At 42.0% G+C, this 14,199-nt stretch overlaps 1 protein-coding gene across 2 annotated transcripts; it reads left to right on the top strand.

Annotated features, from left to right (window-relative positions):
- Positions 1–4,909: 4,909 nt before the first annotated feature.
- C11H6orf141 (chromosome 11 C6orf141 homolog) lies at positions 4,910–12,278 on the top strand. 2 transcript variants are annotated; one of them, XM_057700390.1, is made up of 2 exons: positions 4,910–5,915; positions 8,363–12,278. In XM_057700390.1, the coding sequence occupies exon 1, from the start codon at positions 4,967–4,969 to the stop codon at positions 5,543–5,545; it is 579 nt and encodes a 192-aa protein (XP_057556373.1). In that variant the 5' UTR covers positions 4,910–4,966; the 3' UTR covers positions 5,546–5,915; positions 8,363–12,278. The 2 variants fall into 2 exon arrangements, with proteins under 2 accessions (XP_057556373.1, XP_057556372.1); XM_057700389.1 differs by having other exon boundaries at positions 4,910–5,850; positions 8,363–12,252.
- The last annotated feature ends 1,921 nt before the right edge of the window (positions 12,279–14,199 follow it).

Raw genomic sequence — 14,199 nt, 5'->3', positions numbered from 1 at the left:
CTGGTAACATTAGCTCCTCTATCCTAAGATTATGAGTCTGGTGTTTCTTCTCTAGCTCCAGCCCTTGACTTCTGCATCTTTCCCTAAGGATTTCATTAAAAACTATGCTTTGGGTTCCCAGTTCTAAAAAACAATAATGAACTTAAAAAAAATAAATAAATTTAAAATATTTTGCAAATTTCATAGTTTTCAAAGTGTTACCAGAAGAATGGACTCATTTGACCTACACAACAACTCTGGGAAGCACATAGGACAGGTATTATTTATACTTTGCAGATGAGGACATAGCTTTGGAGACATTAGGAGACTTGCTCAAGATAACATGTCCCATCCAAATCTCCTGACTCAGTCCAGTGTAGATTTTCTTTGCACTGAATTCTTCAGATCACGAGAACCTTAGCTGTCAAAGGAAATATGATTAGAATCTCAGACTCATAGTTTTTCAAATTCCATCTATAATCAGGCTGGATTTTATTTACACACAATAACCTCACCCTAGTCTCAAACTTGCACTTAGTGTTCATTTACGTGGCTTGTTTGTTTTTTTTAATTTATTCACTCAACTACAAGCAGTTGATAGGCTGGGGCAGGCTTATGAAAATATTTTATGTCATACCTAAGAGTCTGGCTTTATTTTTGTAGCTATGAGGATTGGAGAGGGAGGGACAGAGAGAAAATATACACACACACACGCGCACACACACACACACACATCAACACTTGGTTAAATATTAGATACGTGGGATGGGTGTAGCTGCTGAGGGAAAGGGAAGATAATAGAATTGCCAGTCAAGCTAATCCCGGAGTTAAGGAACTCAGGAATCAGGGGATTGATTTAAGAGAATAAATGATGAGCTCAATTTGGGTTTAGAGTGTGTTGACTGGAAAAAAAAAAAAAAGCACTCCCTAAAAGTTGAGAGTTATATTGTATTCGGTGGACATTTTAGGACTTCAAGCATCTGGGAGACAGCATCTCAAATAACACTGAGAGACTGCTGTGAAGAGGAAGAGGAGAAGCCAGGATATATAGGCATTTTTGCAACAAAACCAGGTAGGTGAAACAACAAAAGATTATTGTTAATAAAAGAAAATCGGATATCTCAAGTTCAGGAGTTTAGTGCTTTTCTATGTTTGGGAAGATGCAGGAGTCTGGGCTCACTGAAATCACTCCTGTGATACGCACCTCAGCTGTGTGGGCCAGTATCCTATCTTTCCTCATCCTGAGTTTCCTCAGGTGCACTGTTGGGGGTGGCTGCAGCGGCTGACAGCTAGATGGGCTTGGAGTGGGCAGCCCCTCTGTCTCCATCCTGAGTTCCCTCAGGGCTTACAGTCTGGGCGGCTGTGATGTCATGGCTTCATGGCTGCAACATCCTTTGGTCACTGATATGGCAGGCAATATTTTAGTTCTCAAGTGACTTTCAAAAGAGGTGTCCAATAGAAAACTGAAAAGAAACATTTTTCACTAGGATAGGCTGTGATAAGAAACAACCCCCAAATTTCATTGGTTCTCTATAACAAAAGTTGTTTCTAGCTTAGAATATGTATCAGCTCCTGTTACTCTGTTGAATTCCACTCAGCTCTGTCTTACGTACTGTCTTCATTCGCAGATCACACCCAAGGTGGCAGCTCTGATCGGGATCTGCCCAGAGCCAACCTTGCAATGACTCTTCCTTTCTGCTCAGATGCATCCAATGTCACACCTGTTTAAGACGAAGCAAATCACATGGCCAAAGGCAACATCTGTGGGGTAGAGAAGTGTATTCCCATAGGGAGCATTGCAAGTCACGTGGTACACAAGCCAGGAAGTCTGATCTTTCAGGATGAGGAAGTAAATAATTTGAGACAATAATACAATCTACCACAAGTCTGGAAGTAAGCATCATGGTCTGTAAGAGATATAAATTGGAGAACCATCAGAGTACGCTTTGCAGGTGAAGCCATGGGAATGGGTAAAATCATGGACAGTGTTTCGGATTTGAGAGGAGAAATGTCAAGGACAAAACTATTCTCTACATGTGCCTCCACATTCACCATTGCACCACTGCTCATAAAGTTGCCTTATCCAGAGTACCCTATCTGTCACTCCCATATCTACATTCTATTTGTAACGGTGTGATAGACATTAGTGCAATTTTGAAAAAATTCTTAACAACACCCTGACTTCTTTTTTGGAATGTTACCTCTCCCTATTACACAGTTTTGTTAGATGGTAAGTCCAGCTGTTTGCTTTTCCATTACAGACGCCAAGGGGATCCCCAAAAGGCTTCTTTGACTGTATCTTCTCTTTTACTGTCCTGTATTGTCAAGGGGTAAGTGGGTTGCATAAACTTAGCCAGGTGGATACTTCTGAGTGGGGATCTGACTCCTGAGTAAGTGCCACAGGAACAAGTGAGAGAGCTGGAGTTCATTCTGTCCAGCGGAGAAACCTGTTCCTGTTGTACCAACTTCCTAATCCCTCAGCCACAGCTTTGATTTCTACCCATTTTAAAGTCTGGTATTCCCACTTTCCCAACAAATCTGTCAGCTCCTAATATCCTTATGACAGAGCCTATTTTCCTTAAATTAGAGTTGGTAGTAGGCAGTTGAGAAGGGAAGTAAATGGGTTCACTTTATCAGTACCTCTCATCAGGCTTTTACGCACTTTGAGACATTAAAGCGCAGCAGACACCATGATCCTGAAGGCAGGCTGCCTGTGTCTTTGTTTTATATTCTTGTTAGACTTTCTCTCTCTGAAGTTTAATGTAGTTGGCATTTCCTCTTCATATTCTTTTATGCGTTAATACACAACTTCTTGACGTCTAGAAATTCAGGTGCCTTATGGTGGGCGAGTGGGGCTCACTCCCCAGCAAACAGGTTTTTCCCTGTTCCCCAACCCCACTCTAATCCCTCACCCAATCCCCACTGGCAAGAAAACTGAAAAGCAAAAAATCTTGTGCTTTCCATTACACTTTCCTCAGAATACAGACACCTTCATTGGAATTCTCCCAATATTCCTGCAAGGAAGGAAAAGAGTGTTCTTACTGTCACTTGAAAGCAGGGATAGAGAGAAAAAAAAAGGCCTGGGGTTTACCTATGGTCTAGAGTATTATCTTTGGTAATGTTTCTTCTAAAGTTATCCACGGACCACTAGCATCAGAATTTCTGAGGGTCTTGCTAAAAAAACCCACATTCTAAGCCTTTCCCCAAACCTATAAGAGCAGAATCTTTGAGAGGAGGGTAGGGCATTAGGCTGCAGTTGATTTTCATGCACATTAAAGTTAACTTATTATCTCCTACATTTGGAGAGAGGATTTCACGTATGTAACTGATGTAAAGAATGAAAACTTCAAGAGGACAAGCAATTCTTTCCTCCATGTCCTCATCACCTAGAACAGTGGCTGACATTTAGCATATACTCAGTGATTGCTGGTTAAGTAAGTGAACAGAAAAGAACATGAAGTGATAGGTTTCAAATAGGAAGGTATTTAAGAATAGGGTCAAACATTTAAGCTTGTGAGAATCCTGGCTCCACTGTTTATTGGTGCTTGATCTTAACCTCCCTGTTCTTCAAAGTTCTCAAGGAGACTATGGTAACCGTGCTACTTCCTTGGTTTGTTGTGAAGAATAAATGAGTTTGAATATGCAGAGTGCTTAGGACAATTCTTGCATAAAACACTTGAAAACTTTAGTTCACTGTGATTTAGCAGTAACAAGTCCAAGGTCAGGCATCAAATCAGCCAGGTATGACACAGGTTTTCTCACTCCTTCTACACTTTTTTTTTATGACTTGGAGACGTGAGGTCTTCTCTTTCCAAAATATCTTTCACCATACTACTTGGTCCTTCAAATACTGGCAGAAATTTCTACCATTGCAGTCATTTTTCTAAAGCAGACAGGAAAACAGTGAACACCTTCTAATAAAGCAAGGACCTGTAATCAAGGACGAGCTGGAAATCACAAAGTAAGCTCCTTTTTTTCTGTTAGCTAGGTTTTCCCTTTAGCCTCAGGAAAACATTAGCGTGTCAGAGGGCCTGGCAACGAGTAGATTCTGAAAGCCTACCCAGAAACTTTAAATCCTTAAGTTCTTACAGCGGTTTGGTTTTGTTTATTTCCATTTGATCAAAGGCACTAATGCCCCTTCCTGGGACAAGCATGGTCATAACCAAAATGAAGACCTGTGTGACCATTGTCTTACTAATTCCCGCGTTCCAACGGAAGAACAACAAACAATACAAAAGCCGTTTTCTCAAAGGGCTCAGCTTCCCCAATTGGATGCTTTTGATCTGCATTGGATAATCTTGGCAGCGTGGTGGGGATGGATTTGGAGTGGACATGGAAACTTTATCAGGGAACTTGATTAAATCAGACTTTTTTTTAAACTTCCTTGGATGAATTGGGAGATTGGGAATGCCAATATATACATTACTAATAAGAAAAAAAAATCAAATTGTACACTTTAAATATATGCAGTTTAGTGTATGTTCATGATATCTCAATAAAATTCTTAAGAAAAGAAAATAAACTTCCTTGTTTCTTCACTGCAAGGAGAGTCCTTGGAAAGAAGACACACTTTGTGTGGGGCATTTCGGGGTGGGGGGTGGGGAGTGCCGGGGTGCGTGCAGTGCAAGGATGTTTACCATTGTCTGGAGATAAACGGAGGTGGGCTGGAAACCAGGATAGACCTGAGAAGAAAGAAGGGAGGAACTCAGAAACGCGATCTCGGCCGCTGGGCGAGGATCGCAGGTAAGAAGAGGAGGGGCGATCGCGGGGTCGCGGGGTCGCGGGGTGGGTAGGGAGCCTTTCCGCCTTCAAAGCGCGCGAAAGCCACGAGCGAGGGAGGGAGGGAGGGAGGGAGGAGCGGAGGGAGGGGCGCGGCCATCCCGTCCCGGGGGGCGGGGCGCGCGGAGGCCACGCCCTTGGCCGTCTGTCCCGTGCTGTCCGGAGCTCCGCGGGCGTTTGCGGCGAGAACAGACGGAGGAAATACCGGATGAATGGCCCTCCTGCCGGGATGGGGGCCCCGGGTCCCCGCGGGGCTCCGGACCTCGCGGACGCGCCCCTCAGCGTGCGGCGCGCCGGCCCGTTCGTGCGCGTGGCGGGGCGCGAGGCTCCCCCGGCCCTGGGCGCGCCGGGGCCCTCGGTCGCGGGGGCGAGCGGCAGCCCGGGCGGCGCCCCCGAGGACCGCGGGGCCGGGGAGGACGTGGACTGTGACTCCTGGGTCCGAGAGAAAGTGCTCTTTCTTCTGCACCCGGAGAGGTGGCTGGGGTCTCAGGGGGCCTCCGCGCGGGAAGAAGTGGCCGACGAGGAGGACCTTTTCAAAGCGGGAGGACAAGACCGGGAACCCAACTGCCCTTCGCCACCGTTTCCACGGGAAAAGCGAATGTCTGGCAGCTGTGTAGACGCTGCCTCCCAAGCTCCGGGGGACCCACCCAAACCCCTCCTCGTGCGGGTCGTGGATTATGAGGTGACGCAAGAAGTCCTGCAGGTCGCGTGGGCGAAGGGCTGCATGACCACGCTGACCGAGGAGCGCTCCGTGACCGCGCTCACTCTCCGCGCCCACAGGGAGTGAGGCCGGGTGCGGGGCGCCGGGACCCCTGGAGGTGCCCCGAGCTCTCGGCACAGAGAGGGACCGCCGTGTCCACGCCGCAGAGGGAGGATCGTTTCACGGTCCCCCAGGACCTGGTTCCCGAGGGGATCCAGTCGGGAAGAGGAGCCCGAGGAAGGTTCGGGGCTGGTGAAGGAGCGCGCATCCTTAAGAAAAGAAAATGCCCTTCCGGAAATTCCAACTTGAAATTAACCGACAGCAAGAACCTTTTAAGAGGCTGGCGCCGAGCTTCAAGGAGGCACACGACACCCAATGCAGATTGAAGAACTGTAAGCAACACAATACCTCCTTAAATACTGTGACGGTCTGGGGACCTTAGAAGAGGGGAAGAAAGGTATTTTCAAATTGGCAGAACTTGGGAATTTTGAAATAAGAAAATCTGTTGTTAATTCCTGTTTTGCAATACCTCTCAATTAGTCACTTTTCTGCCTACCCCTCCTTCCGCCCTTTTCTCTTTAAGACCTGAAAGCAGAAGTGAAGTTTGAGGCCTGCTCTCTGCAAAGGGGTGGAGGGGGGATATATGGGGAGAGTATTGTTTTAAAACTGAAAAAGAAAGTAAAAAGACATGGCAAAATAAAATGTAAAACAAAGAAGCCAGTAAACAAAATCTCTTTTTGTTACTCTCTTCTGATGTGCACATCTTTCTTTTTTTCTTTTTTCCCCACCTTGAAGTGTTAGGAAGAAAAGAGAGGACCTAGGGAAAGAAGGGGGGGAAACAGAAGACTGAACTTTGAAGGTGAAATGCCATTTAAAAGGGCTTTACCCCAAAGTATCTAGTTCAGTAAAAATGCTATTAATATGAAATCTTTAGTTATTTTAATGTTTGAAATACTGTAGATAAACCTTCTGATCCAAAGGTAGATGGAAATGTATGGTTTGCCATAAAATGACTATATATCTTACTCTTATTCATTCATTCAGGTTTCTTGTTAATAAGATTGTAGTCGAGACTAGATTGAAAATACATCTCTCCTGATGCTGTTGAAAAAAAAATTTTCCTCTGGTGCTATTGAAACAACTCATTTTTATTATTTTATTCTTTTATTTTTTATTAAACACCATCTTTATTAACTCTCTAGTAGTGGGGCCTGGTTTGGAGGTGTGTTAGGAGCAAAGAACCTCTAGAGATGAACTGGTGGACTGAAGGAGTATCTGGTTACTGCTGGAATTAACAAAACAAATGGGACTCTGGCTTTTGAGGAGTAAACTATTGAACAGGGCTCCCTCCCCCACTCCTCCTCCTTTGCCCCTTACTTTCAGTTTAGAGCTTGACAGGACCTCTGATATCATCTGATCCACCTCTTGCCTCTTGGCAGACAAGATAGGTAAGAAATGCCCCTATTTTACAGATGAGCCAACCTAGGCCTAGAGGCCATGTGACTTGTGAAGGTCACACAACTAGTAACTGCATATGCTTACTAAGTAAAGATATGGTCCTCTCCCTCCTAAAAGTTTGGGGATGGCCGTTAGGACTTACTTCTAGGGAGTCAAAAGATAAATGAGGGCAGCCTAGTTTTTCTGACTCAATCAGTTATGAAAATACTAAGATCGCCTTGATGTCCCTGAGTCTGTCCGGCCAGGCCTGTGGGTTGGAGACTCACCACTAGCAGTTCTCAGGTCAGTGTGACCCACACTTGAGAGAGGAATTCAGCACCTGAGCTCATCTGTGCTCATAACTGATTGGTAGGTAGAAAAGGTAATACAGGCCCCATGAAACGAATTATCTTTTCACCCAACAGCCCTGCCTGGCTCCAGTGTGAGGTTAAACTCCTTGGCAGACAAATTTCAGACCTGACTTCGGTTCAGTTTGGTTGTTGTAAGTTAACATATGCCCCACGTGATAAGAGCTTTGAATATAGACCAGAAAAGCATCTTTAAAGTTGACCCGAAACAGTAGTAGCACTCTGTTGCCTTCCCTATGGAGCAGACTCAGGAGTTGAGCTACTTGGGTTCAAAACCACACCATTACTGTGTGACTTGGGACAAGTGTTTCACCTCTCTGTGCCTCTGGGTCCCTTTATTTGTTAAATAGGGATAATAAAGAGTATCAACCTTGTAGGGTTTTTCCCTAGGATTAAGTTAGATGAAAAATATTTACAGCAGTGCTTGGCATATAATAAATGCTCAAAGTTAGCGGTTATTATTAGTAGTTTTATCGTTACTATTTAGTCACTTTCATCCTAACCAGGCTTTTAGGCTTTAGTTAATAAAAAGCAGCAGAAGGCATACAACACAAGAAATCTTACAGAGCCCAAACCGGTGGTTTTTATGGACTTTTTGCTGCGTTCTTGAAACAAAAGTCTTATTTCTAGCTTTCCCAACATTTAACAGATCGGTCAATTTAAATTCCTTAAATTCCTTAGTAATGACCCCCACAGCTTGTTTCAGAGGCTTAACCATGCTTGACAGTCTTTGGAGAGGTTTCTCAGACTGCTTAGTTCCCCTTAGCAGATAGGAGCTTGAAATACTTTCTTTAGGACCTGCCAGGTTAGTTTATTTGCCCTCTGGGATTATAAATCTGAGGCCCTTATCTCAGAAAAGCAGAATATGCACAAATAATTTTCATGTCATCGCCTTTCTGTCAAAAACGTATTTCTTCAAGTCAACTGGAAATCCAAATATGTTTGGGCTAATTTTCTTTCCTTTAAGTAAAAATTATTTTTAAAGCACTTATCAACCTTCCTGCTAACTGCCTATAATGTGCTTATAGATTTTCTATAAACAGATGTCTCCCCGATGCAGGAAGTAATAAGTTGAAGTCCTGTTGAATTTGCTTCACAGAGTTTCCTGATCCGAGCAGAACCCTGTCATGGGAGGAAGCTGAGGAATCTTTTCCCAGTTAATCGTGTCCTGGGAGTGAATCTGAAGGGAAGCGTGGGCATCAATACCAAGAAGTCTGTGAGAATGGCTGGATCTTGGCTCTGGTCTTACCTCCACCTGACCAAAAATGTGATCATCTACAGTTGTCTGATGTGGATGAATCACAGCAAGGACTTTGGAAGCCAGCTGACCACTCAAGTGACCATAAGACACATCACAGTCACATAACTGCAGTAGATCAGGCAAGTGTCAACCTCTCTTAACCTTTGTCCACCGCCTCCATCACCTTGGAGAGCCATTACATTTGATTTGCTGATCTTATTCTTGTTGGTCCTCACCAGCATTTGATGTGCCTTTTTGCTTTAAAAAAAAAAAAAGAAAGAAAAAAGGAGAAAGAGAAAAAGCTTTCTGTTAACAGAAAATGTTACTCATTGCAAAAAAATTTGAGGAAATGTTATTTTGTGAGGAAAAAGAATGGAATAAAAGAACATGAAAACTCACCGGTGACCCCAAATCTCTTTTAGTAATTGGTATGTTTCCAGTCTGGTTTTACTTATTTGATTTGTTAAAGTGTATATACATACATATATACATAAACTTTTCTGAGCATAAACTATATACAAAATCTGAGTATTGTCTGTGTATAAACTAACTTATGTTCAAGGTGGCGTCTATGAACCAGCATCTTGGGCATCTCCAAGAATGGTTTGTTAAGAAGTGCAGAATTCTGGGCCCCACTCCAAATCTGTTGAATCAGAATTCAAATTTTGACTAGAACCCTGGGTGATTCACATTAAAGTTTGAGAAGCATTGACATATATACTATATTTAATTCTGTATCCAGCTTTGTCACTTACAAAAACTAAAAAGTTTTTATTTTTCTGTATTTCTCATTAATTGTTAACAATGCTGTGGAAATAACACTTTGTAGAATTATGAAAACATTTAGAGATCACAGAAGATTGAAATATACATTGATTTGTGAATTGACAAAGAGATCTCTAAAAAGCTGCTTATTGTTTCTTTAAAGAGCCTTATTATTCTAAAGTTTTCCTAATGAAAGATTGATTAGTTACTGGAGTTCAAACTATTTCAGAAATGTGGTTCTTTTATTGTCTAAGAATCCCCTTAAGGGAAGAAGGCAGGAAGTCATTAAAGCCCGATAACAACACTTACTGGCTGAGTCAGGACTCTCCAGCCACTTGTAATAAGTTGCTAGGGGTGGAGGGAAAGGTAGGTGGAGCCTGAATTTCAATCAACTGATTCAGATAAGGAAACAAAGGCTGTGACTCTTGAATACCCTGACATCCTTATAGCTCTGGTCAGTACTTTGCTCTGTAATTAAGGAGGGCAAATCTTTGTAACTTTGCTTCTGTAGATGAAGATAAGAAAACAAACAGTCGGGTTTGCTTTGGAAAGAGTAAAGAATTATAATCAATTATTAGGCACAATGTAGCTAATAGTTAACAAAACAGACTTGGTTAGCTTCAAAGCAAGGAATTAATTGATACTCAAACTCAGACTTGTAAGTATAAGAAAGAATAAGTAGTTTTAGGAGGCTGCAGCCCTCACAAAAATAGGACAAACAGAGGCTATTTATTTAGAGCTTGTTATAGAAAGGGAGTCCACCAGCATCACTTGCTCTGGGCAGGGGAGCAAAGGAAGGCAGGGCAGTGTGAAAGCTTTACAGTGACCAAGATGATCTTAACTTTATTCTCACCTCAGCTAAACTTTAGGTTTCTTCTTGACTACAGCTTCTGAGCTCATTTTCCTTAGAGCATTGCTTGAGAAAACTTGCAATTGTAAATTTCTTTCTCTGCCCCTTTGAGATATAAATCTGCCAACCTCTTGCCAGTTTTATAACCCAGAAACAGGTCTGTCCTTCTCAAGGATCTGGAAGCCTTCCCTTTAAAATGTAGTCTAGAAAGATGGGGGCCCCTGACTCCTGGTCTCTGCAAGGAGGGGGTCAGAGTTGCTCAGAACCGTGAGTGTTAAAGCTGATTTGTGTGCCTGTTGGATCATCCTGAGGCATATGTCTTCTAAAAAATCTTGTGACCTTGAGCTTATTTTGAAAGTCTGCTAGGTCCATGGAAAAGTGGGTACAATTGAATAACCAGAATTCAACTTACTTAGAAAAGGGATAGGGAGGTATATGGGGCACCAGATAATTTTTACCAAATCAAAAGAACTTGAAGGGAGGGCTTGTGAACACAGTCACCTTGTGTAAGGATTCTCTGACCACTGATGTCCATGTTTCAGAAAGAAATCCTTTGCAAGCCTATGGACTTCCCAAGCCAGCCTCAATATTGACCCAGATTCCTGAAGTTATAGGTTTAAGCTTTACAATCTTTTACAATCTTTCCATTCCAACATAACTGGAAGGGAAAATGGGCAAATTTAGAAGTGAAATAATAAGTCAAAACATGGGAGTAGAAGAAAGGAGGTTCTATGACCTTTATTCAGTGGCAGAGTTATATTCAGGCAATGGGACGGGTTTGCCCCAAGAGTGAAAAATAAGCAGTACATCATCTTCAGAGTCTTAAAAATAATGATAATGCTGGACTAAAAACCTGTCTCCTTTTTCATCATCACGGGCTTAGTAATAAAATACTTGTCTCTGAAAAAAATCTATTGTTGATCTAAATTCTAAAAAATTCCTATGATTACTGTTTGAACTTTAATAATACAGAGGTAAGCCTCCAATGAGCACATTTTTATTTTCCTTTATTATTTTTTTCTATGTGGAAAATAATTTGAAGAACTCTCAGTGTTGCCTCCCCTGAATCAGTCTCTTCCCCTCTCTCTTTCTCTGTCTCACATACACACACACAGAATGAGTCACATGCATTCAGAGAGTAAATTCCTAAGAATTCAGAATCTTTCTTACTCATTTAGAATGCACTTTGTGTCTCTGACCTCTATATATTCCTGCATTTTAAGAGTAGATTCAGGGAATTCCCTGGTGGCTCAGTGGTTAAGACTACGAGCTCCCAATGCAGGGGGCCCAGGTTTGATCCCTGGTCAGGGAACTAGATCCCATGTGAATGTTACAACGAAAAAAGAGTTCCTGTGCCTCAACTAAGGAGCCCGTGAGCCGCAACTAAGGCCAAGCACAACCAAATTAATTACTTAATTAAAAAAGATAAAACTTAAAAAAAGTAGATTCAGTATAAACTATAACAGTGGTTGTAGTTAATAAAAAGAACTCAAGTTATTACAATTCTGACATATGTGACTATAAAATTTTAAATCGGGAAGCAGTGAAATGTAATATTTTTTGTTCAGCAAGTGCAAATTTAGTTCACATGTCAATGGCTTTATTGGATTTGCATAATTAACATGAAGTTTATTATTTATTCATCATTTTAAATCTAAAGAATGAATCAAGAAAATAAAATATTCCATGAATGGTATAATTTAGTAGTTCTGTTTCTTTTGCAGTTTTGTTAAAGTTTATTAGTTACTTGACAGTTGTTCACATACATAATTATTATATCAGACTCACCAAAGGATCAAAGTTATTGTTTTAGTTTATGATTATTATTGAATTTTTTTTCCCCATATCCCCTTATTCCCTCCCTCCCTTGATTCCCCCCCACCCTCCCCATCCCAGTCCTCTAAGGCATCATCCATCCTCGAGTTGAACTCCCCTTGTTATACAGCAACTTCCCACTGGCTATCTGTTTTACAGCTGGTAGTATATATATGTCTATTCTACTCTCTCACTTCGTCTCAACTTCCCCTTCACCCCCCACCCCCCCAAACCTCGAGTTCTCCAGTCCATTCTCTGCATCTGCATCCTTGTTCTTGTCTTGTCACTGAGTTCATCAGTACCATTTTTAGATTCCCTATACATGAGTTTGCATACAATATTTGTCTTTCTCTTTCTGACTTACTTCACTCTGTATGACAGACTCTAGATCTATCCACCTCATTACATATAGCTCCATCTCATTCCTTTTTATAGCTGAGTAATATTCCATTGTATATATGTGTCACATCTTCTGTATCCATTCATTTGTTGATGGGCATTTAGGTTGCTTCCATGTCCTGGCTATTGTAAATAGTGCTGCAGTGAACATTATGGTACATGTTTCTTTTCGGATTATGGTTTTCTCTGGGTATATGCCCAGGAGTGGGATTACTGGATCATATGGTAGTTCTATTTGTAGTTTTTTAAGGAACCTCCAAACCTCCAAACTCTCCTGCACTGTTGGTGGGAATGTAAGTTGGTATAGCCGCTATGGAAAACAGTTTGGAAGTTCCTTATTGAATATTTTCTCATATCGGTGTTAAAAATTATCTGCTTCTGGTGTCACATTCACTAAGTATTATGCCACTGCTAACATGTAGTTATAAAGTCATAAAAATGGGGGACTGAAAGGGTTGGAATTAAAACTCAAATTTCCTGATCTCGAATCAAAGCTATTTCTGTTAATCCCTATATACAAGAACGTAGTCCACAAATAATTTTGACTTTGGGTTTAGAATTAACTAATATATTCTTGAACACCAGTTATGTATTGAGGGCAACTCAGAAAATGCAGCTGCACTTGAATGTGTTTAAACAAATTAAAATTAGTAGATCCCATTTCTTTATCGTTTACGGTTTCATTTGGTTCAACTGGGAAGCCAGGGAAGCTGAGTATTCCCCATCTGACTCGTTCTAAAATGGGTTTCCGGAAAATGCCTGGGGATAACCAAAGGCTTAGTATTTTTCTCAGCGTGACTAACCTTTAGACAGGCTTCATCGCAACTCTGGGCCCTGACCTCCCTTTCCTTAGAGCATTTACTTGAGAACACTTTTAATTATAAATTATTTCTCTGCCCCTTTAAGATGTAACTCTTTTTGAAAATCTCTTGCCAGTTTTACAATCCAGGGATGTCTTTCTCAAGGACCTGAGAGTCATCCCGTGGAAATGCAATCATTAAGGAAGTTAGTGTCCCTATCTCCCAGGCTCTGTGGGAGGGTAGGGACCTAACTCCTGTGGGCATAAATGAGCAAACACATATCTAGAATCAGAGAAGAACATTTTCAAGTGAAGGAGTAATTCAGTGTACAGGACACATCCCATTGATCACCCTCCCTACTAATGTCTCCAGGACTTTTCCGCTAGCTCACTTCAGCACTTAAAACACTTCCCCACTTTGTTTCAGCAGAGTTGAGCTCAGACTAAATAATAGCCTCTCTTCCCTATTGCAATAGTCTTAAATAAAGTCTTCCTTGACTGTTTAACCTTGTCCAGTGCAATGTTTGCTTTGACAGGGATCCGGTAAGAGCAGACGAGAAGTATTTATGTTGATGATAGGGACACACGTTTGACTTATAAAGGCTAAAGACGCTTGGTATCTCAGGGAAGCTGACAATGATCTCTTTATTCTGCTGACAGGGTCCCTTGCATGTGCCTTTACTGGGTCTTCAGAGCACTGAACACGGAGGGGGGGTCTTTAAGTTCCAGTATGGTCAAAGGCAAGGAGCATCACTTTCTGTTCTCAGGAAACTGGCCGTACTCACAAGCAATGATCTGTTACTAACCACCCTGTATTGGCTGAACCAATGAATGAAAGCAGTATCTTCACTTTAGTGGGACCCTGGCTTAAGAGTTGAATTTTCTTCACTGTAGTTTTGAAGATGTTCAGGAGCGTTCCAGACAAAGCATTATACAGCAGCCCCCTCCCCTGCTCCAACCAATTAGAAGGATTGATTGGTGATACTTAGATATCTCATGTGCTTTGGAGGAAAAGGACAGTTTCAGACTGAAGGACCAAACCCTAGGGCACTAAGTAAAGGTTCTGTT

This window comes from Hippopotamus amphibius, chromosome 11 (genome assembly GCF_030028045.1).
Source record: "Hippopotamus amphibius kiboko isolate mHipAmp2 chromosome 11, mHipAmp2.hap2, whole genome shotgun sequence".
NCBI lineage: Eukaryota > Metazoa > Chordata > Mammalia > Artiodactyla > Hippopotamidae > Hippopotamus > Hippopotamus amphibius.
This window is presented reverse-complemented; position numbering and strand designations above follow the sequence as displayed.

Bases quoted from the DNA above. Each gene is read 5' to 3' on its own strand.
- C11H6orf141 (XM_057700390.1), top strand. From the start codon at position 4,967: ATGAATGGCCCTCCTGCCGGGATGGGGGCCCCGGGTCCCCGCGGGGCT.